This window comes from Cervus elaphus, chromosome 10 (genome assembly GCF_910594005.1).
Source record: "Cervus elaphus chromosome 10, mCerEla1.1, whole genome shotgun sequence".
Lineage (NCBI taxonomy): Eukaryota > Metazoa > Chordata > Mammalia > Artiodactyla > Cervidae > Cervus > Cervus elaphus.
In genome coordinates this window covers 18,669,638-18,697,461 of record NC_057824.1, presented here as the reverse complement: position 1 = coordinate 18,697,461, position 27,824 = coordinate 18,669,638, and the positions used below count along the sequence as shown (strand labels likewise).

The 27,824-nt window shown below is 53.5% G+C and overlaps 3 protein-coding genes, 1 long non-coding RNA gene and 1 other non-coding gene across 12 annotated transcripts in view; 4 read left to right on the top strand and 1 right to left on the bottom strand.

The window, feature by feature from the left end:
* Positions 1 to 4,117, top strand: part of GLYR1 (glyoxylate reductase 1 homolog) — a 32,596-nt gene extending 28,479 nt beyond the window's left edge. For all 7 annotated transcript variants that reach the window (XM_043914243.1, XM_043914242.1, XM_043914241.1 and 4 more), the window contains one exon: positions 1,991 to 4,117. In XM_043914243.1, coding sequence (XP_043770178.1) covers positions 1,991 to 2,065 — 75 coding nt within the window. In that variant the 3' untranslated portion in view covers positions 2,066 to 4,117. The remainder of the gene's footprint in view (positions 1 to 1,990) is intronic.
* Positions 4,117 to 10,519, top strand: ROGDI (rogdi atypical leucine zipper). Its single transcript, XM_043914245.1, has 11 exons — positions 4,117 to 4,619; positions 4,699 to 4,770; positions 5,477 to 5,559; positions 5,804 to 5,858; positions 6,543 to 6,623; positions 7,266 to 7,361; positions 8,761 to 8,859; positions 9,208 to 9,321; positions 9,399 to 9,448; positions 9,550 to 9,676; positions 9,980 to 10,519. The coding sequence occupies exons 1-11, from the start codon at positions 4,575 to 4,577 to the stop codon at positions 10,019 to 10,021; spliced, it is 864 nt and encodes a 287-aa protein (XP_043770180.1). The 5' UTR covers positions 4,117 to 4,574; the 3' UTR covers positions 10,022 to 10,519.
* Positions 7,639 to 7,745, top strand: LOC122702396. Its single transcript, XR_006343255.1, has one exon. It is a non-coding gene; the product is annotated as a U6 spliceosomal RNA (small nuclear RNA).
* A 268-nt stretch (positions 10,520 to 10,787) lies between the features above and the next one.
* LOC122702068 lies at positions 10,788 to 11,604 on the bottom strand. The gene is made up of 3 exons (XR_006343172.1): positions 11,387 to 11,604; positions 11,015 to 11,310; positions 10,788 to 10,903 (listed from the first exon to the last, which is right to left on the bottom strand). It is a non-coding gene; the product is annotated as an uncharacterized LOC122702068 (long non-coding RNA).
* A 6,259-nt stretch (positions 11,605 to 17,863) lies between these two features.
* SEPTIN12 (septin 12) lies at positions 17,864 to 27,774 on the top strand. 2 transcript variants are annotated; one of them, XM_043915574.1, is made up of 10 exons: positions 17,864 to 17,928; positions 18,284 to 18,474; positions 20,879 to 21,004; positions 21,079 to 21,160; positions 21,860 to 21,997; positions 22,105 to 22,222; positions 22,322 to 22,417; positions 26,459 to 26,555; positions 27,259 to 27,310; positions 27,396 to 27,774. In XM_043915574.1, exons 2-10 carry the CDS (start codon positions 18,312 to 18,314, stop codon positions 27,619 to 27,621), a joined length of 1,098 nt encoding a protein of 365 aa, XP_043771509.1. In that variant the 5' UTR covers positions 17,864 to 17,928; positions 18,284 to 18,311; the 3' UTR covers positions 27,622 to 27,774. The 2 variants fall into 2 exon arrangements, with proteins under 2 accessions (XP_043771509.1, XP_043771510.1); XM_043915575.1 differs by lacking the exons at positions 17,864 to 17,928; positions 21,860 to 21,997 and having other exon boundaries at positions 18,312 to 18,474; positions 27,396 to 27,632.
* The last annotated feature ends 50 nt before the right edge of the window (positions 27,775 to 27,824 follow it).

Sequence of the window (27,824 nt, the reverse complement as noted above, 5' to 3'; positions counted from 1 at the left end):
ACCTGCCTTTTCATAGTTGATCATCTTCTGTCCTTGACCTCTATGTCTCTCTCTTCCTTGTCTGTCTGAACATCTCAGAGCACTCATTTCAATCTTCCAGGCTGCAGTACCATTTCTGGCTTCTCCTGTCTTACCTCAGGTTCCCTCTTGGCAGTGAAGCTCCTGGCTGCTGTGCAGCTTTTTGGTGATGAGTCTGTCTGTAACTGGTTGCTTCTGAAGGGTTCTGTGGTGTCTGTGTTGGGAGCACTGCTCTTTGAGGTGATTTCTGCTTGCCCCTCCCTGACTACAGGGTTCGTGGACTTGGAGACAGACATTTTGGTTCATTTCTCAGTGGAGCATGGTGGTTCCTGGTTGTGAGTTTAGGTTCTCCGTTCTTTGGAGTTCAGGATCTTAAGGCCAAGTTGTCCATTAACATTTAGACTTTGTCTTGAAGTCTGTTGGTGTGTGGTTGAATTTGGAGCTACTGTTTTATCATTTGATTGCCATTTGTCCCCCTGGCTTTTGTCTGTCTCTTTCTCCTTTCTTTTGGAACATCTGAATTGTTTTTTAGGATCCCATTTTTTATCTATTGGCTTTTTTTTTTTCTATTGGCTTTAACAAGTGCATCATCTTTATTTTGTCTTTTCTCTCGGGATTACTGTATGCATCTTAACTTCACATCCTAGATTGGCCCTCTACGTGAAATGTGTATCCATTTACCACTTCCTCCCTCTCATCCTTGGAAGCATTTTTCCCGGCCTGGGCACCGCTGACACTTGCTGTGGGAGCTGTCCAGTGCATTGCAGCATCCCTGTCCTCTACCCCCTGGATGTGATTGCACCACCTCGGTTGATAGGAGATGTCTCCAGACACTACCAAATGTCGCTCCAGGTGGGGAGCAAAAGGACCCCAGGCTGAGAACCCTTGCTTTAGTGTACAAATGTCCTATGTGTTATGTTTGCTTTTATTTTAAGCCCACCATTGTTGGAGTGTCTCGCTTTAGTAGTCATATGAATTCTAAAGATATTCAGAGAAAAGTTCCAGTTCTTTCCTTTCCTTTCTGAAGAGTTGAATTTCTCTCTGGTATTGTTTTTCGTGCAGCTGGAAGAACTTGCTTTAGCATTTCCTGAACGCAGGTCTGCTGGCAACAATTAGTTCTCTTTTATCTGAAAAAGGTCTTTATTTAGCCTTTGTTCTGAGTTCACAGCTATACCCGAGCTGTAATGGACATCAATCATGATGGCTCCAACCGAACTATGTTTAAAAATAGAAAAAAAATACACCTGTGTCCAGCTGCATTTTTTCAACATGACTGGACATTGTCCTGCCCTCATTGAACGATGGCTTTTTTAAGTTCTCTCACACTCTTTCATATTCACCTGGTACCTTTGGGGTGGCTTTTAATTGCCAAGGACCATTCTAGGCTCTGGGGACACAGTGCAGCCCCTTCTCTTCCTTGTAGAGGTTACATTCTAATGGAAGGAGACACAAGGTGAGCACATGAATGTTTCAACAAGGAAGGATTGCAGAAGGTTAGAATTGTGAATAGAATGGAACAGAGTAAAGGGATGGAGGTGGCCGGGTAAAGTGGCACAGCTGGTGCTTCAGATGGATGGCGGGGAAGGCCCTGGAGCTGATGGGGCAGGACAGGGGCAGCAGCCCAGAGAGAACGGGGCAGGCCTCGGAGCGTCTTCAGATGGAAGGGGTGTGATTGTAACTTACTAACCAGTGTTGAGCCCTGCCTCCGAGCACTGTCCATCCCTCAGTCCATTTAACCTTCACAGTAACCCTGTTACCCTCCCCATGAAATCAAGAAGCAATGCTGGAGGCACAGAGAAACTGAGGTACTTAGTCCAGGGTCAGGCCAGATGTGGGAGATCCAGGAGTCACACCCAGGCAGCCTGGGCTGCAGAACCTACCCACCTAACCACACCTAGAAGCCCTCTAGGAAGCAGGTCTGTCTGTAAGTCAGCTCTGTGGCCAGACTAAGCTTGTGTTGGTTTTTTTCCAGGTGTACAAAAGAGCCAAGGCACTGGACCAGTCTGACAATGACATGTCTGCCGTGTACCGAGCCTATATACACTAAGTCCTTGACCCCACCCCACCCCCATCTACCCTCTGAACCCCTCTTCCTCACATGGAGTTGGGGTCCTGGGACTAACTCTGGACCAGTCCACCTGTCTCCATCTCCTTTTATACAGACTTTGAGACTTGCCATGAGCACAGCACACAGCATCGCTCCTCGCCTGGAGGTCCTGGAGAGAGGAGGGGTGTCAGCAGGAGTGGCCTGTGGGAAGGCTCTTGAGCTGGGCACTGGCCATGGACTCGGTGGCTGTGTGTTCTCACACACACACACCCCCTACACACACACACCACACACTGGCTCTTGCCCCAGGATAGAAGCTGCCCAGAAACTGCTGCCTGGCTTTTTTGTTTTCCCTTCTTCCGAGCTGTCTTATCTCAGACCCTTCCAGTTGAGGAACTCGAGTCAGCAGTGAGAACTGGAAGCTTTCCCACTGCTTCCCTCAGAGCGAAGAGGCTGTGGTTCTGTCCACTGTCCCCCACTGGATTCCACACGGAGAGAGGCTCTAGGCTACGATGAGCCAGCAAGACTCTTAAGCAGAGGGTCGCATGGCCCCTCCAACCTCAGGTGACCCGCTGATGAGGATTGTCATGTTTAAGCTACCAGTGTGCAACCAACTCTCCATAAATGCCTTTGTGAGCTGAGAAGAGATGGACACAGTCAAGCAAAGACAGAGCTCTGGCTTTCCAGGGAAAGCGACACACAGCCCACCCTAGGCAGATCTCCTGGAAGCCCGCTCTCCTCAGTGCTTCTGCGTACCTGTCGCAGAAGTCTCTGTCACTGTGGAGCCTGAGGGGCTGATCTGACTTCCTCACCAGGCTGCTGTAGTATTGGATTTGCATTCCAGCCCTTGGGAAGCGGTCCTGAGGGCACCCACTGAGGAGTGAATGGGGGAAGAGGGTTCCTTCCTGTTTCCGTTATGCTGTAGACCTTCCACCTGGTTCTGGAGAGCCGCTGTGACCCAGGTCCCCTCACAGCAGTCCCCCTTCTCCAGCCCGTCTCTGCGCAAGTCCTCTGTGCCCTCCCCTCTCCATCCGCCTCCCGCCCCCCTTTCCTCCATGGAGACAGTATTTCATTCTGTCCGTTCCTCCTTTGGCCCATACCCAGCCTGACCAATGACGACTATTTCTTAGGCTCAGCTCTTGAAACAGGAATGAGTGTCTTCACTTAAGCCAGCAGCTTGGTCTTCGGTGCTTTCAGGGCCCTGGGGTCTGTAAGGAGAGAAGAGGAGATCTAGGCTTGACGTTACCAGAGCTCACTGACCCTCAGAGGTGGATCTAAGCATTTCTCCTTGGATAGGGGACCAGAGGGGCTTGGAACGTGGCATGAGAACAAGGAGAAGTCCCCTAAAGGATGTCAGTGTTCTGTCCCCCTGCTTGGGTTGGATTCTCCGAAGTCAGGCTGTGCGGAAGGTCGGCGTTTGCAGTGAACACAGTGATAAACACAGTTAGAGGTGGCCACGCTGCTGTGTGCCCCTCCGCCTCGCAGCTGTGGCCCTTTTCCACTGATCGGAACCCAGGATGGGGGATCTCAGAAAACATGGGGGGGAGGGCGGGGGAGAGGCCTGTGGTTTTTGACACAGTTGTTCATTTCACTGGGATTTTGAATTCTTTTCTGTCTGAACACAAAGCCTGTCCTAGTCCTAGGGGGACACTGGGGGGTGGGGGTGAGGGGAAGATGCTGTAATGAAACTGGTTAGTCAATGTTGTCTTAATATTGTTGACAATTCTGTAAAGTTCCTTTTTATGAATATTTCTGTTTAAGCTATTTCACCTTTGTTTTGAAATCCTTCCCTCTTACGGAGAAAATGTGACACTTGTGAAAAAGCTTGTAAGAAAGCCCCTCCTCCACCCCCCCTTTTTTTTCCTTTAAACCTTTAAATGACAAATCTTCTAGGTAATTAAGGTTGTGAATTTTTATTTTTGCTTTGTTTTTAATGAACATTTGTCTTTCAGAATAGGATTGTGTGATAATGTTTAAATGGCAAAAACATGATTTTGTGCAATTAACAAAAAGCTACTGCAAGCAAAATAAAAGCGTTTCTTGGTAACACAACTGACTTTGGTGGGGTGGTCTGCTCCCGGACACCAAGCACCACGCGGGAGGCAGGGGTTTTCCCTCCGGGATCAACGGAGCTAGGAGGCGAGACCGGGCGGGAACAGGCTGCCCCGGCGGCCAGTCGCCGGGTGCGGCGAGAGCTAGCCATACCGCCGGCCAATCGCCGAGCGCGCGCAGTACAGGGCGTCCTATCAGAGCCGACGAGGGGCGGGATGAGCGAGCGCCGCGCCCCGGCGGGTGAACCGCTGCGGTTGCTGCAGCCCGAGCGCGCAGCACTGGAGCCTGACGCGGGCGGTGTCCTGGGCGAGCCGGCGGGGGCAGGTCCGCGGCGCTCGCTGCGTTGCGAGCTGGGGGCGTGGCGGGCGCCCGCGCAGCCAATCGGCAGCGAGGGTGGGCCCGGGCGCCGCCGGCTGACCGCGGACCCGCGACGGTCGCTGGGCAGCGAGCGGCGACGATGGCGACCGTGATGGCAGCGACGGCGGCGGAGCGGGCGGTGCTGGTGAGGCGCGCGGGCCGGGCCGGGCCGGGCGGGAGGCGGCCGCGGGCCGGGGCGGCTGACAGCGGGCCTGTCCCCGCAGGAGGAGGAGTTTCGCTGGCTGTTACACGACGAGGTGCACGCCGTGCTGAGGCAACTGCAGGACATCCTCAAGGTAACCTCGAGGACCTGTGCGGGCGCCCACCCTCCCCACCCGCCCCCAGCGCGGCTTCCTCCTCGGCCTCCCGCGGCTGCTGCGTACCCGACGCGCGGTGTTCAGACCAGGCCCTGCCCTCAGGCCCCGGACTCAGTCCTAGGACATGAAAAGCATCTAACCCGGGGCGCCAGCAGATAATTACCCAGTTCCGCAAGCCGTCCTGCCAGGGCTGCGGGCCTGGATTGAGCCCCGGGGTCCGGGAAGCTACCCTTTGAAATTGACATTTAACTTCCTATCTGAAGGACCCAGCATTTTGACCTCAGCCAAGTCCTCGATCTCTCTGGGCCTCCCCTTTGCAAAAAGGAGATAGCAGTACCGCCCTCAGGGCTGTTGTGAAGATTAAAAAAAAACAACCAATGGAAATACAAAAAAATGTCCAGGCGGTGCCTGATAAGGCCGGAATTACCGGTTGCCATGACTACTGTCTTCCCAGACTTTGCTCCCCACTTCCAAGCTCGTCAACAAAACGGGGAGGGTGTCTCTGGGTCCTCTATCCTGTATGGGACACGTGGTAGGCCCCCAGGGAATGTGGAAGGAGCAGGTATGGGTTCAGGCAGGACCTGAAACTGGCCGTGGGGGTGGGGCCCTGGGAGCGGGGCTTATGGAGAAGGGGCTTGGCTGGAGTGGGTGAACTTTATTTACCCCACTCCCCTTTGCCCCCCAGGAAGCCTCACTCCGCTTCACTCTGCCAGGCCCAGGCACCGAGGGGCCCACAAAGCAGGAGAACTTCGTCTTGGGCAGCTGTGGGTGAGCCTGGGCTGGGTGGAAACTGGGGTGGGGTTGGGGGGTGGACTTCTGGGAGGAGGGACCCTTGGGGATACCCTCCAGGACTGGTGGTGTGGCCACGGCCCTGCCCTGCAGACTGACTCCAACTCCAGCGTCCAGAGGGTGTGCAGTGGGACAGGCTAGACTATCCTGTGACAGCCGCTGGGAGGCTGGGGTGGTGGGAGGGGGCAGCTGCAGGTGCTGCTCTGACCCCCACGTGTTGTAGCACAGACCAGGTGAAGGGTGTGCTGACTCTGCAGGGAGACGCACTGAGCCAGGCGGTGAGTCCCCCAGCCCCTGGCCTCCTCCCATGCCGCCACAGCAGCCAGTGGGCAAGAGTCGGGGGGTGGGGGGCTTCCTGCTTTAGCTCAGCTCTGCCACCCGCTAGCCATGTGACTCTGGACAGGATCCTTGACCTCTCTGGGCCTCGGTTTCCTTGTTTGAAAATGGCAACAACCCCCATAACCTGATAGGTGTGTGACTCCATTGAGAGGTGCAGCAAGTTGGGGGGCCGGGGGGCGGTGGGTGGTGCTTTGCACACAGCACTACCTATAGGCTGGCCCCAGACCAACATCTTAACTCTTTCTGCCCTTGATCCTGTAGCAGGTGCCAAGGCCTGGGGGAAGGTCCCCCTCCTCCTCGGGTGGGCGTTCCATCCCTTGGCACCTGCAAATGTCCTCCATCTGCCCATAACCACACACCTCCTCCCTCCCAGCAGAAGCCACCTTCCCCTTTCGTGGCTCTTTTCCCTTTCATTTCTTTGTGGTTCCTCTTGGGCCTGAGTTCCTGTTTCCTGTTCCCTGTTGGCCCCCGCCCAAATGGCCATGTTCTTACCCCTCTCCCACATGGAGTGGCCAGGGCCTGAGCCACCACACACTCTGTTTCTGCCCCCGTCTCAAGGGCTCAGAGTGGCCGGCAGCAGGAGGGCATCCTTCTGCCTGGCTTAGCCCACCCTTGCCTGTCAGGACGTGAACCTGAAGATGCCCAGGAACAACCAGCTGCTGCACTTTGCCTTCCGGGAGGACAAGCAGTGGAAACTGCAGCAGGTAACTGGGCCCTTCCCCGGCCGGGGCCCAGGGCACAAGGGCAGGCAGGAACAGGCCCTTGGAGCGCTGAGGCCTCCAGGGCTGGCCGCTGTGGGGCCTTGCGGCTGCAGCGGACTTAAAAAGATATTTCCTAACAGCGCAGCTGGGGTGGGCAGTGCCTGGTCTCCTAGCCTGTCCTGTAATTGGGCCTGGCTTCTGCCGCCTCCCTCTCCCCTCTCACTGGCCATCAGCTGTTTCCACTTCACGGTCTTTGCTTGGACTTGTCCCTCTGCCTGGAGTCCACTCCCTCAGCTTTTGCCACCACACAAGCTTCCGTTTAAGAGTTGCCTTCCCTCGCCGCCGCGCCCCCGCCCCCCATCACCTTGTTTCCTTGTGAAAGCTGAACAGGCTATTATCCTGTGCCTTTCCTCTGCTACCCTCTGTCCTCCTTTGGAAAGTGAGCTGCAAGGGACCGGGGAGCGAGGCTGCCTCACTGCACCAGCCAGGCCTGGCAGGCGGCACCCACCCCACCCCCACTAGGAAGATAGGCCCTCGGGGTGGGGATCCCTAGGCTGTGCCCCCAGAGACCATGGGTGATCTGAGGCTGGCACCTTTCCCTGCCGAGGCCCAGCCCACTGACCGCTCAGTGGGCCCTGCTTTTAGATCCAAGATGCCAGGAACCACGTGAGCCAAGCCATTTACCTCCTCGCCAACCGCGATGAGAGCTACCAGTTCAGGACGGGAGCAGAGGTCCTCAAGGTGAGCCGCCTCAGGAGTGGGAGAGCCCGGTTCCCTGACCACCGATCGGGCCCCTGGAGAGCTCTGCCCCCACCCTCAGGTGAAGCTGAGAGTCGACCCTTCTTCACCTCTTGGTGTACTCCATGTCCTTCCAGCCAGTTGAACAGCTCACAACCCAGGCCCCAGAAACAGATGTAGGTTCTGATCCCAGAGCCTGCACTCTGAGCCAGGCCACCTCAAATCCCTTACTCAGCCATTCCGTGCCTCAGTTCCCTCACCTGATAAAAGGTGGGGACAAGTGCTCGCTTCGGCAGCACATATACTAAAATTGGAACAATACAGAGAAGGTTAGCATGGCCTCTGCGCAAGGATGACACGCAAATTCTTGAAGCGTTCCATATTTTTAAAACCCACTGCAATGTTGTGAAGTAATTAGCCTCGAACTAATAAAAATAAATGAAAAAAAAAAATTCTAAAAAGGGGGGGACAAGCTGTCATGCCTGCCATTGTGACAACGCCGGTGACGTTACCTCTAGTAAGCACCCAGTCGACAGAAACTGCAGGTATTACTACCAGCAATAGAAAAGCTTCTATAATTAACAAAGTGAATCCACATGGTGTGAAGGGACAAGATGAGCTCAGGTTCCCTGAGTTCAGGCTTTAGCCCTGCCTCCAACTTGCTGTGTGTCCTCGGGTGATTTGCATGCCATCTCTGGGCCTGATATGAAAACTCGAAACCAGATGGGCCAAAGTCCCTCTCAGAACTGTGAGTGTCCTTTGGGGTATAATATGCAGCCCAGTAATTCTGCCTTTCCTGGGAGCCAGGTGACCCCAGCACCCACAGCAGCAGCTGGGTGAAGAGTTGGAAGCAGTGGGCACTGGGGCTCTGAGAGCTTTGCTCCCATGCAGAGGGAGGGGATGAGTCTCCAGAGGTTCCACCATTCCTCAGCCGTGCGGCCTTGGACCTATGGAGCCTCAGTTTCCTTCCTCACCTGTGAAAACAGGGCTCCTGTCCACCTTAAGGCCTCAACTCAGCCATCCCAGTGCCTCCTCAAGAAAACCCTCCCTGACCCCTTACACCCAAGCTGAGTTAGGGTCCATCCTAAGCTCCTTCATTGACTGAACCCTCATCCTCAAAGCCCTTGGCCCCCTGGGACTGACTTCCGGGCTCCTCCACCCCAATTGGACCAGGACCCCGGATCCCAGATGGTAGAACCTTCTGGATGGGTGGTCAGCAGCACAGATGTCCTGCCCCCATCCCCAGCTGGAGCCCGATCACCCGCATCTTTAGCAAGCCCCGTGCTGCAGGGGTTCCGGGCCCGAGTCTGTGACCCCCAGGGAAGGAATTGGGAGCTCCCATAACTTGGTTCCTCCTGATGGGGCTGCCCCGGCAGCCGCTGTGACCAGCTCTCCTCCCCAGCTGATGGATGCCGTGATGCTGCAGCTGACCAGAGCCCGCAACCGGCTCACCACTCCCGCCACCCTCACTCTGCCTGAGATTGCTGCCAGCGGCCTCACGGTCAGTGCCTCAGGCCCACGCCTGCTCCAGGAGAGGCGGGAAGGACACAGGTGCCAGGGCGTCCTGCAAGCCCCAGATTGTTGACAGAGTTCTCTGTATGGTTTTCTTTGATTGGGTCTTTGGCTTCCATTCTGAATCCCCAAAATATATCTCCCCCCTCCCCTCGGATCCGGGTCACTGGTTTCCAAGCCCAGTGGTGCAGGAAGCTACCTGGGGCACCTGGCAAGAATCAGAAGGCCCCAGTCCACGGGATGGGGACTGGGATTCCCCCACAGAGGTTGGAGGGGCGGGGGTGGGACGTGCCTGCTGGCCCTCATCCCCGCTGGATGCCCGGCCCTCCCCTCACAGAGGATGTTCGCCCCCACCCTGCCTTCTGACCTCCTGGTCAACGTCTACATCAACCTCAACAAGCTCTGCCTCACCGTGTACCAGCTGCATGCCCTGCAGCCCAATTCCACCAAGGTGAGCCCCCGCACCCAGCCTGCCCTCGCCCGCCCTGTGGTCCCAGGCCTGACCCCATCTGATGCTTTCTTGTCTAGAACTTCCGCCCAGCAGGAGGCGCCGTACTGCACAGCCCCGGGGCCATGTTGTAAGTATGCTACCTGAGAGGGGTCTCAGGAGCGCCCCCGCCCCTCCTAGGGTGGCCCTGGCCCTCTGGGCCGCCCTCAGGGCCGCTCTCGTCTCCCCCAGCGAGTGGGGCACGCAGCGCCTGGAGGTGAGCCACGTGCACAAGGTGGAGTCTGTGATCCCCTGGCTCAACGACGCCCTGGTCTTCTTCACCGTCTCCCTGCAGCTCTGCCAGCAGCTCAAGGATAAGGTGGGGGCATAGGGGTCAGGGCCGGGCTGGACCTCACTCAGAGGAGGCCGGCCAATCCACGGGCCACTCAGCCTCTTCTTTTGGGGTGGGGGCGGGGATGCCAAGGGCTCCTTGTGTGTCTCCAAAGCAGCCCCTGATCTTAAGATCTGTTACACTCTGCGCACACCAGTCGGGGGTGGGCCATGGTGTCACTCAGCAACACTGTCTTTTTCCGGCCTCTTGGCCCTTGGATGACAGAGGCTGCAGCAGGGCAGACCCCCTGGCCCCACCCCTCGTCACGTCTTCCATCTCCCTCCTCCCCAGATCTCCGTGTTCTCCAGCTACTGGAGCTGCAGGCCTTTCTGAACAGAGCGCCCAAGAGCCTGTCCCCAGGGAGTGGAGCCCAGGGCGTCCTTTCTCCCTACACACCCTCCCAACCCCAGAGTGCCGTCCAGGGCTGAGCACTGCAGGCTATTTATTTCCCCCTTCACCCTACCCTGCCTGTCACCCCTGCACAGACGGGCTGGAACGTTGGATCCCCTGGGAGGAGGGGACACCGGTGGGCTTTTTGTTTTCGACGGGGGAGGTGAGGAGGCACACAGTGGCCTCCAGTCCACATCATGGCCTCCCGACAGGGCAGGAGCCTTTAGACTTGGGCTGGAGCCAGGCTCTCCTTCCTCCCCCTTCACCTCCTGCCTGGCCCCACCCCCAGGAGGGCGAGGGGTGGCCACACACCCCCTCCCGCTTGAACCTGAGGGCTGGGCGGGGAGGGAAGAAGGTCAGAAGCCCCCCCACCACGACTGCATTCACTCAGCAACCCTGGCGGGGTGTCCAAGAAATAAAGATTGTCCAACTTTGTCTGGAGCCCTTCTCTCTGTCCGTCCGGGTGGGGACCTGGCCAAGGGCCCCTGATAGTTAGGAGCCAGGCTGAGTACCCAGTGACTTGGCCTCCCAGGTACTGAGGAGCTGAGTGGGCTGGTGAACGGACAGTGGCTGGGTGGCTACAGCATGTCACCTAAGGTCTCCTGGTAACAGCCATGCCAGCTGAAGTCTGGGGAACCCAGTAGGCGACTCAATGAAGCCGTAAGGACCTGCACTGCCCACCCTGATGGGACGAGCTGTAGACTCAGGCTTTGGCTGAACGAGGTTTTGTTATTACTCTCCAGCAGAGCAAAGGCAGGGAGGCAGGGACTGTCCGCATTAAGGCTCCAGGCGAAGTTATCAAATCCCTGGGGTAGGGGTGGATTCCTACAAGAGAGGTACAGGGGGGCCAGTGGCTTCACTCCTCGGCCCCCCGCCCAACCTACTGCAGCTCCTCGCTGCCCCAGTGCCTGCCCAGCCCTGGTGCTCAGAGCTCACCTTCTGGGACCCGGAGGAGCAGCTTTGTCAGCAGGGCAGGGAGCAGCCAGGAATACAACCGCCACAGCCGGGAATACAGCCGCCACAGCCAGGAATACAGCCGCCACAGCCGGGAATACAGCCGCCACAGCCAGGAATACAGCTGCCACAGCCGGGAATACAGCTGCCACAGCCGGGAATACACCCGCCACAGCCGGGAATACAGCCGCCACAGCCGGGAATACAGCCGCCACAGCCGGGAATACAGCCGCCAGCGCAGCCGTTGATGCCAAACAGCAGCAGGAGCACCATGACCACTGTGGGCAGGACGGGGGTCCAGATAAGGCCCTGGGCCTGGGCGGCTGATGGGGACCGGGGCTGAGCCTCACTCACCGAGGAAGAAGACAAAGGCGATGGTCCAATTGGAGTGGAAGAGCAAGGTCATCAAGTCCATCTCAGCCTGGAGGTCCTGGGTGCCACCTGCTCCAGCCCCCCCACAGAGGGCCCCTCAGAATCATGGCTTCACTGGGGCTGCTGCAGGCCAGCCCTTACACTGTCCTCCCACACTGCCCCCTGGAGCCTCGTCCCTACACTGCTTCTCTCCTGCTCCTCTCCTGACCCTGGCCTAGGCAACCCCCTTCCCACCCGCCCCCCAAAGCAGCCCCATCCCCGGACCCCCACCTGCCTTGGAACGGCCCCAGTCAGATGGTTCCTAGGCCCAGGGAGCACAGATTGCCTCCTGCTTCCAGGTCCGCGGGACCTGAGGCCTTAGCAACCCGCCCCGCCTCCCACCACTCCCCCAGCACAACCCCGCCCCCCAGGAGTTCAAGCGAGGGCAAGCCCTGTGCCCCACAGCTGTGCTTGCTGCCTCTGAACCTCCGCGAGTGCTGCGGGAGCAGGCAAGAGGCCACAGGCCTGGTGGCCTCTTCACTCTGGGTCACTTTTTCTCAAAAGACCAGAGAAGCAACCTGGGACAGCCTGGCCCTCAGCCGCTGTTGACTTCACAGGTGAAATAAAAAGATGGTGGTGGGTTGGAGGGATCAGTTCAGTTCAGTAGCTCAGTCGTGTCCAACTCTTAGCGACCCCATGTACTGCAGCACATCAGGCCTCCCTGTCCATCACCAACTCCCACAGTTTACCCAAAGTCATGTCCATTGCGTCGGTGATACCATCCAACCACCTCATCCTCTGTCGTCCCCTTCTCCCCCTGCCCTCAATCTTTCCCAGCATCAGGGTCTTTTCAAATGAGTCACCTCTTCGCATCAGCTGGCCGAAGTATTGGAGTTTCAGCTTCAACATCAGTCCTTCCAGTGAACATCCAGGACCGATCTCCTTTAGGATGGACTGGTTGGATCTCCTTGCAGTCCAAGGGACTCTCAAGAGTCTTCTCCAACACCACAGTTCAAAAGCATCAATTCTTCACGTGCTCAGCTTTCTTTATAGTCCAACTCTCACATCCACACGTGACCACTGGAAAAACCATAGCCTTAACCAGACGGACCTTTGTTGGCAAAGTAATGTCTCTGCTTTTTAATATACTATCTAGGTTGGTCATAACTTTCCTTCTAAGGAGTAAGCGTCTTTTGATTTCATGGGTTGGAGGGATAGAGGGAGGTAAAATGGAGACAAGGAGGTGAGGGAGGAAGAAGCTGTTACCTGTCCACCACCCGTGCCTGGGCAGCTGTCTTTTGCCTCGTGGCACAGCTGTAGCCTCCAGGTTCTCCCCGTTCTGACCCTCACGATGACCCCGCAAGATGATAGTTAAGCTCGCTTGCATGAGCTCTCTCCCCAGAACCTGGGGCCTGGGGCCCCGACACAACACCTGGAGGCAGCTTTCCCCGCCCCCCCCCTCCCCCCATAGCAGGGGCCAGGCCCTCTCAGCGCTTGGGACTGGCTGCAAACCAGGTGGACACACCTTCTTGTCCCTTGTGGGGCTTTCAGTCTTGCTGGGAAAACACATTGGCTAGGGTTAGGCTCTGCCTGACCCTACATGGGTTCACCTTTGTTTACTGCACTTTCACAGATGGTGTATTTTTTTGACAGATTGAAGGTCTGTGCCACCTTGGGTTGAGCGAGTCTTGTTGGTAGCATTTTCCAGCAGCATTTGGTAACTTTCATCGTTACTTTATTTGTTAGGGCAGTCTGTGATTAGTGATCTTCAATGTTGTTTTGGCATTTTTCAGCCAGGTATTTTTTAGTTAAAATTTGTACATTTAGACACAGTGCTGTCGCACACTTAATAGACTACAGTATGGTGCAAACAGCTTTTATGTGCCCTGGGAAACCAAAAAATCCATGAGAATCGTTTTTTGGTAGTATTTGCTTTATCATGAGATTCCCACTCCAGAATTCTTGCCTGGAGAAGCCCATGGACAGAGGAGTCTGGTGGGCTACAATCCATGGGGCTGCAAAAGTCAGACACGACTGAGCGACTAACACTTGCTTTGTCGTAGTGGTCTTGAACTGAGAAGAATTCCTGTACGTACGTTACCCGGTTTATTCCTCACGGCAGTCCTCAAGTGGGTATATTTGCTAGTCCCATTTTGCAGATGTGTACAGAGGCCTTGAGAAGTTCACCAGCTAGTTCAGGTCATACATGCAATGTGTTCATTTCCTGCTGTTGCTGTGACATACTGTACACCAACTTAGTGACATAATGCAAGTGTATCATCTTACAGTCCTGGAGGTCAAAGTCTAAGATGACTGGGTAGGACTGCTTTCCTCCTGTAGGTCCCCCAGCAGAGAATCCATTCCTCGGCTTTTCCCGCTTCTAGAGGCCTCTCACCCCTGTTCCTTGGTTTGTGCCCCACCCCCATCCTCACACCTCTGGCTCTGCCCTTCCTGCCTCCCTCTCAGAAGCATCCCTGTGATTGGTCCACAGGATCATCTCCCCATCAAGATCCTTAATCACATCTGCAAAGTCCCTTTTGCCACGTAAGGTAACATATTCAGGAGTTCAGATGAGAACATCTTTGGGCACCGTGATTCTTCCGATCACACCCAACAAGCAGGGAACTCAGAACCCAGACCCAGGCATTCAAACCCCAGAGCCCTTGACCACCATATAACAGAGTCTCCTGTGCTGGGATCCTTGTCTTAAACCCTCCATCCCCCCAGTCCCATTCTGAGATCTCATATTGGTGTTGCCCAGGAGAGGTAGCTTTGAAATGACTATTCTAGTGCAAAACGGAAGGGAGGCAGCCACGGTAGAAAACAGTCTGGCAGTTCCTTGAAAAGTTACGCATGAAAAAAAAACAGAAAAGAAAAGTTACGCGTGGAGTTGTCAGGACCTGACAGTTCCACTCCACTCCATGTCCACACAGAAACTTGTATGCAAATGTTCACAGCATCATTTTCCACAGTAGCCCAAAAGTGGAAACACCCCCAAAATATCTGTTTACTGATGAATGAATAAACACAACGTGGTCACTCCATGGGCTTCCCAGGTGGCTCATGGGGTAAAGAATCCGCCTGCCATGCAGGAGATGCAGGCAGACTCGAGTTTGATCCTTGGGTCAGGAAAACCCCCTGGAGGAGGGCATGGCAACTCAGTCCAGTATTCTTACCTGGAGAATCCCATGGACAGAGGAGCCTGGCGGGATGCAGTCCATAGGGTCACAAAGAGTCGGACTGACTGAAGCGACTGAGCATGCACCCGGGGTCTCTCCATGTAACTGAATATTATTCAGCCCTGAAAAGGAGTGAGGCACCAACCAGCACACACTACAAAGTGGACGAGTGTTGGAAAGACGGGTGAAAGAAGCCAGACAGAAAAGGCCACATAGTACATGATTACATTTATAGGAAATGTCCAGAGGAAGGGAATCCAGAGAGACGGAAAGTACTGTTTGCCAAGGTCTAGGGCAGGGGTTGGGGAGGGGTTGCTTAGTGGTGATGTAATTCCCCTTTGGGGTGGCCAACAGGTCATGGAATTGGATGGGGGTGGTAGCTCTGCAGCATTGAATGCAGTAAATGCCACAAATCTGTGCATGTTAAAATGGCTAGCAGTTAATTTTATGTTCTGTGGATTTTACCTCAGTTGAAAAAAAAAACAAGGAGAGGAGGTTAACAACTGTGGTCCCTGCCCACCCCTTGGCCTGGCCAGTTAAGCAGGGGCCACTGTCTTCTCTCCCCGCTGACCCTGTCTTCCCGTCTAGATCTCCAGGTGCTTCATTTGTTTACTTTCATTAAAGAAAATCCGAGGTACTCTTGAGTCATCGAAAGACGAAAAATTACCGGTACAGCCCCCACCCGCCACCAAGATCCAAGCAGAGCGATGTTGGGGGACAGGCCACAGCACGAGACGTTTCTAACCGGTCAGACCCCAGACTGGGGTCCTGTTCCCAGCCCTAACACCCACCCGTGTGTGACCGTGTGTGCCCAGCCCCAACCCCCCTCTGCCTCAGTTTCCTCATCTTAAATGGGGTGTGGAGAGCTCCCCGCTCGGGCCTCTGTGAGGGTTGAATGCAGTAATTGATAGAGACGCTCCCTTGGCACAGGGACTGTGTTACTCACCCCACCTGTGCGTGCGATCCCCTCCAGTCTTGGTTCTCTGGATACGCTGGGCTCACCTGCCCTCTGCCCTCTGCTCTGATCACTTTGCCCTCAGCTTTCCCCAGTCCCTGTGGGGCTTCCCTGGTGGCCCAGATGGTAAAGAATCTGCCTGCGATGCGATGTTCGATCCCTGAGTGGGGAAGATCCCCTGGAGAAGGAAATGTCTACCCATTCCAGTATTCTTACCTGGAGAATCCCATGGACAGAGGAACCTGGCGGGCTGCAGTCCATGGGGTCGCAGAGAGACAGACACAACTGAACGACTAACATTTTTTCCCCAGTCCACAAAGCCCAGTGCCTTGAATGGTCCCTGTGGGCATCTTCCCACCAGAATCCCACATCACTCACATGTGACACTGTCACAGAAAGTGTTTTCTGGGCAAAGAGTCTGATTTCCTTATTCCCAGATGCAGATTCTTCTCCTGTGCCAGATGGGTCCCCATGTCAGCGGCGCTGTTGGGTCATCCGCACACATCATCCTCCTCTGCATGGAGGAGGAGGCCAGGCTCACCTAGTCCCTCGAGCTGTGGTGTCCGTCGTAGCTTGAGGGAGTTCTCCAGTGGGAGCAGCACCGTGTTCTGGGCAGGCTCTGCCCCGGGCCCCAGCCAGCCCTGCTCCTGGCCTCCAGGCCCTGAAGGCGACATTTGAGCCTCTGTCTTCAGATGTGTGGACGGTAGGGGAGCAGAAGACAAGGCAGGCAGGGACAGAGACTGCTGGGGCCCAGGACAGTGGGGGCGAGTGGGTCAGGCAGAGGGGCTGTGTCTCAGTGAGAAGAGTGGGCGCGACAAGCCACCACCTGCTTCTGTAAATGGGCTGACTGGCACGCATCCACGCCTGACCCTCCACTGTGGCTGCTCTTGTACCGCAACAGTGGAGTCGAAGAGCAGTTGCAAAAGAGACCCTATGATGGGCAGAATTTACAATCTGTACTATCTGGCTCATTACAGAAAACATTTGCGCACATCTGAGACAGAAGATTGCTTGTGGCTTAGAGACTCAGGTGCCAGGAAAGAGGCAAGAAAGAACTGAGTGAGGCAGACTGATTATGAGAAGGATCTTATTGGGGAGGCATTAGGGAGAGGGGAGGACTGTGGCAAACTGGAGAGCATGTAGCCCATCTAAAGAGGGCAGCGAGGGACTTCCCTGGAGGTCCAGGGGTTAGGACTCAGCACTTTCATTGCCAGGACCTGGGTTCAATCCCCGGTCAGGGAACTAAGGTCCTGCAAGCCATGCAGCATGGCCAAAAAATAAATAAATAAAAACTTAATAAAGAGGGCAGCTTGAGTCAGCTCTAGGCTGGACCCAGAGTTGCCAGGGATTATAAATCGCTTTGCTGTTCAGTCACTAAGTTGTATCCAAATCTTTGTGACCCCATGGACTGCAGGACACCAGGCTTCCCTGTCCTTTGTCTCCCAGAGCTTGCTCAAACTCATGTCCGTTGAGTTGGTGATGTATCGGTCCGTCGGTCAGTGAGATATACCAGCAATCGAGGCACTGATGGGAACAAGAAAAGAGACTATAGAGGTGAGCATGTGGACACAGCTCCCAGTTCTGCCACTTCCTCACTGTGTGACCTTGGACCACTCTCTGGACCCTTATGTAAGCTGGGGTTTCCCAGGTGGCACTAGTGGTAAAGAACCTGGCTGCCTGCCAATGCAGGAGACATAAGAGATGAGCACGTTCCATCCCTGGTTCAGAAAGATCCCCTGGAGGAGGGCAAGGCAGCCCACTCCAGTGTTCTTTCCTGGAGAATCCCATGGACAGAGGAGTGATGGGCCACAGGGTCACCAAGTCAGACACAACTGAAGTGACTTAACACACGCAGGGCTAGTAATAACACTCCCATGAAGACCGTTGACAGGTTAACATCTTAAGGCTCCTAGAACAGTTGTTAACACAGACCCAACACAGAGCGTGTTAACAGAATGACACCGGCAATGGACAGGCCAAAGAAAACACACACACAGGTGTGCTTTCCGCTGTCTTTTTTGGTCACGGGTTTCCTTCCCTGACAGAGCGGTTTAAGGGCATGACCTTGGAAGCCAGAGGAACCAGCGGCAGTCCCGCTGAGCCTCTTACCAGTGACCTTGAGCAAGGGAGTTGCCCCGGGGCCCTGGCTTCCTGTCTATAGATCCAGGCTGGTGTCATTGTGAGCGTTACAGGGTACTGACCTGAAAGGGCCCGGAGGCGTGGCTTACCTGTCCCAGTCCCCGGCCCCCTGCTGCAGCGGAGCCCCCAGGGTTGGGGGGGGTCATGGGAAGCAGGTGGAGCTCAGATTCTTCAGTTAACTGTCACCTGTCCCCTCCCCCTCACCACACACACCAGGGTCTGCCAGGACAGGGCAGTCCCTCAAGGCTCCCACAGGAACCCAAGGCCACCAGGTGCCCACGAAGCTGCCTGTCTCCCTCTGTGTCCCCCCCGTGGGTCCGGCCCCTGGCTTTTGCCAGGCCGGCCACACAGCTGTGGGAGCCTGGCTGGGCCGAGGGTGGGGGAGGGACAGATTCCTGGGGCTGGCGCATCTCAGAAAAGGGGTTCAGTCTCCCCTGAGAGGCCACGCCCCCAGGCACCCCTTGCCAAGCTCCATGGGCCATGGGGACTTAGCAGCGTACACAGGTCAGGAGATGTGAAGCGTGGGAATGTCTGGGAGCAGGTCTCAGGAGTCAGGGTTCAGAGATGAGAATTCAGATGGTCCCCCTCTGGAGCCCCAGCGACCCGCTTCTCCCCACCCCGACCCAGATGACAGGCATCGTTGTTCCTTGGCCCCATGGACCCCTTGAGGCAGTCCCCCTCGCCCAGTTCATCACAGGCCTCCAGCCCGAGGACCCTCTCCTGCGAGAGGCTTGGTTACGTGGGCATCGAGGCTGTGCTGGACCAACTCAAGATCAAGGCCATGAAGATGGGGTTTGAGTTCAACATCATGGTGGTGGGTGAGTGAGGGGTCGGGGCTTACAGGAGGACTGAGCCACGGACAGCACCCTGTGGGTCTGGATGTGTCACCTCTCAGAGCCTCAGTCTCCCCATTTGTAAAGTGGTCCTGATAATTGTACTTCAAAGGGGAAATGCTGAGTCATGAAAAGACAAAAATCACCCAAGAAGCCCCAACTAAACCCAATCAGAACATGAAAAGGGGAGGCTGTGTGTGGCAGTAAGTGGGGACACCCGGACTTAGATGCTGGTCCCAGGATTTAATGCCCACCAGTGTGTGACCTGGGCCCCTGACCCCTCGCTGCCTCAGTTTCCTCATGGGGTTTAGCATAGTGCCCATGGGTCAGCTGACCTGGAATTGCATTTTTATACATGCAAAATTAATGTGGTAGGTCAAAAGCTACACTTCTCTGCTTCCCTGGTGGTCCAGTGGTTAAGACTCCAAGCTCCCAATGAAAGGGGCCCACATTCGATTCCTGGTTGGGGAACTAAGATCCCGATTGCCACACAGTGCAGCCAAAAATGTAAATCAATATTTAAAAAAAGACATCAGTTAAAAAAATAAAACTATACTTCTCACAAAATAAACTGGATGCAACGGAACACAAAATGTCAGATGTATAGCACCAACTAAGGGTATTATTCTAAGGAGGGTGCACCCAATAGAAATGTCATGGGAGTCACATCCATAATTTTAAATTTTCTAGTAACTTCCTTTAAAAAAGTAAAGAGAAACGGGAGAGATTACTTTTAATCATCTTTTTTACTTAACCCAATACATTCCAGAAATACTATCATCTTGACATATAATACATAGAAAACATCACCCACGAGATTGTTTGCGTTCTTGTTATCATATCAAGCAAAATACTGTTTATTCCTTTACACTGACAGTGCATCTTGGTACAGATTGGCGCATTACCATATCGCCGGTAACAATAGCCAAGGGTCGCTCCCACTCTGAATATCGAAGCCCAAAGGATGATTTCAGCTATAGACACAAAGGTGCATCCTGCCCTGTGACGTAGGATGCTTCCTACTGCGGGACAAGGTCCATGGAATTGAGAAGCCAGCACAACAGGGAGAATGGACCATCTACAAGTACAGACGGCATGGCGATTGTCGTTTTTCAGTCACTCAGTCATGTTTGACTCTCTGCGACCCCTCGGACTGCAGGACACCTGCCTTCCCTGTCCTTCACTACCTCCCGGAGTTGGCTCACACTCGTCCATTGAGTCAGTGATGCCATCCAACCATCTCATCCTCTGTCACGCCCTTCTCCTCCTGCCCTCAATCTTTCCCAGCATCAGGGTCTTTTCCAACAAGTCGGCTGTTTGCATCAGGCGGCCAAAGTATTGGAGCTTCAGCATCAGTCCTTCCAATGAAGAGTCAGGGAATATTCAGCATGAGGGAATCTCACCAAAAGAAGCCAGAGATGAAAGAGCATGCGCTGTGTGATTCCCAAGTAGAGGGTGGGTGGGCAGAGCTGCTCCTCGCTGCTGTAAGTCAGGAGAGTGGCTGTCCCCGGGGCTGTTAACAGAGATGTGATCGGAGTGGTCTTGGGTGGAATCATGTGTTCTGTCTCTTCACCTGGTGCTACATCTATCAGTTGTTTCATTTGTAAAAAGGCATTGACCTGCCCATCCGCAGATGAATGGATAAACAGTGTGGTCTATCCATCCAGTGGAGTATTATTCAGCTGTGAAAAAGTATGAAGTCATGGTACATGCTACAGTGTGAATGAGCCTGACAGCATTATGCTGAGTGGAAGCAACCAGATACAAAAGTCAAGTATTGCATGATCCCATTTATATGAAGCATCCAGGGAATTCCCTGGAGGGCCTGTGGTTAGGACTCAGCGGTTTCAGTGACGAGGGCCTGGGTTCGAGCCCTGGTTGGGGAAATAAGATCCCATAAGCTGCACAGCATGGCCAGAAGAAAAAGGTTGGAAAAAAAGAAGTATGTACACATTAGGCAAGTCCATAGATGGAAAGCAGATTAGTGACTGGGTAGTGTGTGCCTAATGGATGTAGAGTTTTTTGTTGGGTTGATGAAAATGTTTTGGTGCTAGAGAGAGATGTTGTTTGCATGGCACTGTGAATGCACTCAATGCCCCTGAACTGTACACTTTCAGTGGTTAATGTTAATTTTTATTATATGAGTAAAATAATATTTTGTTCATATTTTACATAATTTTATATTTTAGTTAAGAATACATAATTTTTTAATTTTATTTCTGCCTCAATAAAAAATGGGGAAGGCACTGAGCTGGAGACTTATGATCATACATGCTTTTCTGTGTTTATGTTATACTTAAAAAACGGTTGACTTTCTGAAAGTTTATTTGAGAGTTTCAGAAACATGCCTAGCCCTTCTACTTTGTTGCTGCCCTGTGCTTATTTGCAGGACAGAGCGGGCTGGGCAAGTCCACCATGGTGAACACGCTCTTCAAGTCCAAGATATGGAAGTCCACAATGCCGGGTCTGAGGGTGCCCACGCCCCAGACGCTGCAGCTGCATTCCATGACTCACGGTGAGCGAGCCCCTCGTCACCCCACTCCCCTCACCCCCCCAGGCCCACGCTCTGCCTCCCGCTCTTCCCCACAGTCATCGAGGAGAATGGCGTGAAGCTTAAGCTGACCGTGACCGACACACCGGGCTTTGGGGACCAAATCAACAATGACAAGTGGTGAGTCCTCAGAGGGGGCAGGGAGGGCCAAGCCCTCCAGTCTCCGGCAAACATCAGGCCTGGAGCCACCTGGATGTGGCATCTTTGAGACTCAGTTTATTCACCTGTACAATGGGTGCGTGCAGCCCTCCTCCCAAGATCATCGGGAGTCAAGTATGTAAAGGTCTTAGCTTGCTCTTAGCTCGCTGATGAAGGCTACAATATGGCAAGGCAATAGAAGCCCTCCCTCCAGAGTCAGGACCCCTGGGTTAAACTACTTGCTGGGTGTACAACCTGGGCCTGGCTGCAGATGCTCTCTGAGCCTCGCCTTCCTTTTTTGTAACTTGGGGATGACAACATCCCCCGTCCAGAGTTGTTTTAGGATCTCAAGGAGATGAAACACACTCACACAAGCACCTGGGTGAGGCCTGGGATGCTTCATCCATAGACACCTGGCCTCCACCCCTTCCCCAAGGGACTCAGCTAACCTACACAGCTCTTTTGCTTGAATTAGAAAAAGGCAGTAGCATCCTTCACAGACAGGAGCCTGCATGGGATTCATCCCTACACAGCCTCATGGCGGGTTGCCTTTGTGCAGTGCACAAACTGCACATCTGTACAGAGACGCCCTGTAAGGGCAGAACACCCAGAGGACCTGGGGAGGTGGTGGTGGCGGGGACTCCCGGCAAGTTTCTGAGGCTGGGCCATCTCCCGCCCCAGCTGGGACCCCATCCTGGGCTACATCAATGAGCAGTACGAGCGGTACCTGCAAGAGGAGATCCTCATCACCCGCCAACGACGCATCCCCGACACGCGGGTGCACTGCTGCATATACTTCGTGCCGCCCACCGGGCACTGGTGAGGTGGCTGAGCCGGCGGGCGGAGGAGGAAGGGACCCTGGCGTGGGCTGTGGGCTGGCACCCGCTCATCATGCCCTCACCACCATCGCTGCCCCACCTGAGCAGCCTGAGGCCCCTGGATCTTGAGTTCCTGCAGCGGCTCTGCCGGGCTGTGAACGTGGTGCCCGTGATAGCCCGGGCCGACAGCCTGACCATTGAGGAGCGAGAGGCCTTCAGGCACAGGGTGATCTGGGAGCCTGGGACGAGTCTGGGGTCAGTGGGGGTGTGGAGGGGGCAGAGTTCACCTTAGCGTGGGCTGAGGTCACCTGTGTGTGGTCCGCAGATCCAGGATGACCTGAAGACTCACAGCATCGAGGTGTACCCTCAGAAGTGCTTTGACGAGGACGTCAATGACAAGATCCTCAACAGCAAGATCCGGGTAGGAGGCTGTCTGAGGTGGGGAGGCTAGTGGGACTGAGTCTGGGTGATGTGCTGTCCATTCATTCTTTCCATCTGAAGATTTGTCTCTCTGCAACTTGGGGAAAGTTCATATATTTCTGGCGGACACAAATCTCCGCTCACAAACAAGGTGAGCAAGAAATTGGCCACATCAAAAACACCCAGCATGGAAGAAAATGTCCTCAAATGATATATTTGATAAGGGGCTTGTATCTTGAATATAAAAAGAACTGTTATAGATCAATACTAAAAGACAGGTGGGACTTCCCTGGTGGTTCAGTGGTTGAGAATCTGCCTTGCAATGCAGGGGATGTGGGTTCGATCCCTGGTCTGGGAAGATTCCACATGCCCCACCCCACCCCCGGGGCAACTAAGCCCGTGCACCAGAATTACTGGGCCCGCTCTCTAGAGCCCGTGAGTCATAGATGTTGAGCCCATGAGCCGCAAGTACTGAAGCCTGCATGTCCTAGAGCCTGTGCTCTGCAACAAGAGAAGCCACAGCAATCAGAAGCCCAGGCACCACAGCTAGAGAGTAGCCCCTGCTCACCCCAACTAGAGAAAGCTGGCACAAAGCAACAAAGACCCAGTGCAGACAAAAATAAATTACTAAAAAAAAACGAGAACTCTTACAAGTCAACAATAAAAGACAAATAGCTCAATTTAAAAATGGACAAGGAGCTTCCCTGGTGGCTCAGGGGTAAAGCATCTGCCTACCAATGCAGGAGACTCGGGTTCAATCTCTGGTCTGGGAAGATCCCACATGCCACGGAGCAACTCAGCCCATGTGCCACAGCTACTGAGTCTGCACTCTAGAGCCTGGGAGCCGCAACTACTGAAGCCTGCTCACCCTAGATCCTGTCGCCATAAGAGAAGCCAAAATGGACAGAGACTTCCCTCACCGTCCACTGGTTAAGACTCATGCTCCCGATGCAGGGGACGTGGGTTCAATCCCTGGTCAGGGAACTAAGATCCCACAAGGCATGGAAAAGAAAAAGACAATGACAAGTGTTAGTGAGGGTATGCAGAAACCAGAACTCTCACACCCTGCTTGTGGGAATGGCAAATGGTGCAGCCACTTGGGAAAATAGTCTGGCAGTTCTTCAAAGGTTAAACACTGTTACGATATGGCCCAACAATTCCACTCTCAAAAGAAATGGAAACCTTATGGCATTTTAAGACCCTAAAGAAAAAAAAATAAATGAAAACTTATTTTGATATAAAAACTCATACACAAATGTTCATATAACAGAACATTTAGAATGATCTGTAATAGCCAAAAAGTGGAAACAATCTAAATGTCCATTAACTTGTGAATGGATAGACAAATGTGGTCTATCCATACAAGGGAATATTCCTTAGCCATCAAATGGAATAAAGTTCTGATAGTGCCTACAATGTGGATAAACCTTGAAAACATGATGTTAAATGAAAGAAGTCAGACACAAATGCCGTGTGTTATATGATTCTGTTACATGAAATGTCCAGAATGGGCAAATCTACAGAGATAGAAAATAGATCTGTGGTTGCCAGGGGCTGGGAGGTTTAGGGGGAGATGGAGAGTGACTGCTAAAGGGTTCAGGCTTTCCTTTGGAGTCATGAAAGCGCCTTGGAGTTAGACTGTGGTGACGGTTGCACAATCTTGTAAGTATACTGAACTGAACCTCTAAAGGGAAGAACGTTATAGTGTGTAAATTATATCTCAATAAAGTTGTAGAAAGAAAGAGGGAGAGAGAGAGAAAGAAAGAAAGGGATGGAAGGAAGGAAGGAAATGACTCATATCTTCTTTTTCCCTGAAGCAACTGAATTCCACGTCCAAGCCCCAGTCTCCCTGTCCTTGTGGTACATTCAATGTCAGTCTGTCTTGTTCCTGAAAAGCACCTGGGTGAAGCCTGGGATTCTTCGTCCATAGACACCTGGCTTCCACCGCCTCCCTGAGGGACCCTGCTAAACTACACAGCACTTTTGCTTGGATTAGAAAAAGGCAGTAGCATCCTCCACAGACAGGAACGTGTATGGGATTCAGCCCTACACACCCTTGTGGCATGCCATGCGCATCTGTACATGGAAACTTGCTTCCTGTCTGGCCCCTAATTTCTCCACACAGTTTCTCTTTCTGCTCCCCACTGGAGCAATGAACAGTATTTCCTGTGAAAGATTCAAAGAGCTTTGACCTTCCGCTTTCTGTCCCAAGGCCAGCAAAGACAGCAGCCTGGTCACAACTGGATTAGAGCTGGGGGAATAAAGGAAAGCTTTTCAAATTAACCTCTCAATAAATCATCCAGACATATAACATCTGTCAAGGGTCGAATACTGGCTGGTGCATAATAATTGTGCAACAGATAGCTATTTTTTAAATATTTATTTTTACATGGCTGCTCCGGGTCTTAGTTTCCTCAGAGGAACTCCTAGTTGTGGCATGTGGGATCTAATTCCCCAGGCAAGCATCAAATCCGGTCCCCTGCATTGAGAGCTCGGAGTCTCAGCCTCTGGACCACCAGGGAAGTCCCCAACACACAGTTATCATTATTAGCATCAATTTATTCCCCATCACAGCCTAATTCTTAGAAATAAAAACAAACCCCCATGCTGCACTTGAGAGCCTAATCTCCACTTGCAGCCACAAATGGGCTTCCCTAGAAGCTCAGTTGGTAAAGAATCTACCTGCAATGCAGGAGACCCCGGTTAGATTCCTGGATTGGGAAGATCCGCTGGAGAAGGGATAGGCTACCCACTCCAGTATTCTGGCCTGGAGAATTCCATGGACTGTATAGTCCAGGGGCCTGCAAAAAGTCGGACATGACTGAATGACTTTCACTTGTACTTTCTAGCCATGAACAAGTAAGAAACTAAAATTTACAAAAGGGCTTAGCAAACTTTTTTTTTTTGGGTGAAGGGCCAGACAATGGTATTTTAGACTTTGCTGCGATTACTCAGCTCTCCCAAAGTAGTATGAAAGCAACATAGACAAGAGTAAATGAATGGCCAGGGTTGTATGCCCACGAATTTGACTGCTTTGGTCCAGGAGCCATAGGTTGCCAGCCCCTGATTTACAAAGTTCTCTCTCTCTTTCAAATTCCTTCTATTGAAGTATCGTTGATTTACAGGGTTGTGTTAATTTCTGGTTTACAGTAAAATGATTCAGTTACATATATAATTTTCCATTATGGTTACGGGACATTGAATACAGTTCCCTGGGGTATACAGTAGGACCTCGTTTTTGTCCTTTCTATATATAACAGTCTGCATCTGCTAATCCAAACTCCCGATGCACCCCTCCCCACCCTCCTTCCCCTTGGTAACCACAACCCTGTGTTCTGCGTCTGTGAGTCTATTTCTGTTTCCCAGGTAGGTTCATTTGTGTCACGGTTTGGATTCCACCTATAAGTGATATCACATGGTATTTGTCTTTCTCTTTCCGACTTACTTCATTTAGTATGATATGGCATCGCTTCATTCTTTTTTTTTTTTTTTTTCGCTTCATTCTTTTTATGCCTGAGTAATATTCCATTGTGCGTGTGTGAGTGTGTACACACCCCACATCGTCTTTATCCATTTATCTGTCACACGGTGTTAGGCTGTTTCCATGTCTTGGCTATTGTAAACAGTGCTGCCATGAACACAGGGGTGCATGTATCCTCAAATTATAGTCCAAAATTGTCTCTTTTAACCTTATAATAATGGTTAAAGGGGATCACTTTCAGGTAAGAGATAGGACATGAACAGAATTGACATCACTAATGTAGCTCTGAGTAACACTTGGTTTCCAAGACTTGTTCTGCTAAGCCCTTCAAACTGCTAAGCCCTTCCCAAATATTCGGAGCCCTGCATCGGTACTATCATGTCTCCCATTTTGCAGATGAGGAAACCAAAGCACCGATCAGGCTCTGTGCCCTCCGACTTCAGACATCTGTGCTCCTCCGGCCACTTTCTGTCCCCACAAAGGGCAGCGACCTGAGGGTTCATACCTCTCTCTCCACGTCCCCAGTGAGGCCAACCCTCCTGTCTTGTCTCCTCCCCGCAGGAGCGGATCCCCTTCGCTGTGGTCGGGGCCGACCGAGAGCACATGGTGAACGGGAGGTGTGTCCTGGGCCGGAAGACGAAGTGGGGCATCATTGAAGGTCAGTTCAGGGACCCTAGGGAGGGCTCAGGGGAGAACAGATCGAAAAGTGAGGCTCAGCCTCTTGCCCTTGCCATCCTCACACCCACCAGAGAGTCTGGTGGGGGTTTAAGCCCAGAGCCAGAAAACAGTCAGACCTGGGGTCAAGTTCCTTTGTGCTTCTGGGTGGCCCCAGGCAAATTACCCACCTCCTTCACTTTCCTCACAAACGGCTATCATGAAGTCATCAGCCTCATAGGGTGGGTGGAGGGGGCAGAACCACCACTTTGCATTGAAACCTGGCACCCAGGAGGCACCCTATTCATTCACCAGAATTTATTGTGGGCCTACTATGTGCCGGGCGCACTATGTGCAGCTCCCGAAAGGATACAGTGAAAGTGGGACCAACAGGGTCCTCGTGCCCACAGAAGTGGCCAGACAAGGACAGGTGGGGACACACAGAGAAGGAAACGTGTGGGGTTGGGGGGGCCCTGAAGGAGCAGAGGAAGTCCTGTGACTCAACAGCCATTTACAGGAGCCACCTGTACCAAGGGCTGGGGACACAGCAATGAATGAATGAATGAATGAATGGGAGAAATCTGGGGAGGGGCAGGCAGTGGTGGGGGGTGGGGGAGTGCAGCATACAGCAGGAGATTACTCAGTGCTGGCCAAGGGCAGAGCACCGAGCAGAGCCCACACTCAGGGTTTGGCGCCGTGTCTTGCAGTGGAGAACATGGCCCACTGTGAGTTCCCCCTCCTGAGAGACCTGCTCATCCGGTGAGCCAGTGGGGAACCTGGGAAGCTGTGGGGACCCTGGGGGACGCCCACGGCCCGCCCCGCTGACCGGCCACCCATCTCCCAGCTCCCACCTACAAGACCTGAAGGACATCACCCACAACGTCCACTACGAGAACTACCGCATCGTCAGACTGAAAGAAAGCCACGCGCTTCCCCGGGGGCCCGGCTGGGTGAACCTGGCCCCTGCCCCATCCCCCGCCCCCGGCCCGGCCCCCACGGGCACCCGGGCCAGCCCCGGGCCCGCGAAGGTGTGCCGGTGGGCCGAGGACAACTCAGATGAGGACTTCTAAATGGGTGCTGGGCGGCCCCCCAATATGCAGCTGTGTACTCAAGCATGTATTAAAGGTGGACATTGCTTTTTATGAAAAGCTGTGCTTTGAAAACAAAAAGCATTTTGTAAATGACTTCTTTGAGCTACCCTCCAATAAAAGTATGGTTCTTTCTAAAGTAACAGTGTGAGACCCCAGGCCCTCAGGAGTCTTGAAGAGCTGGG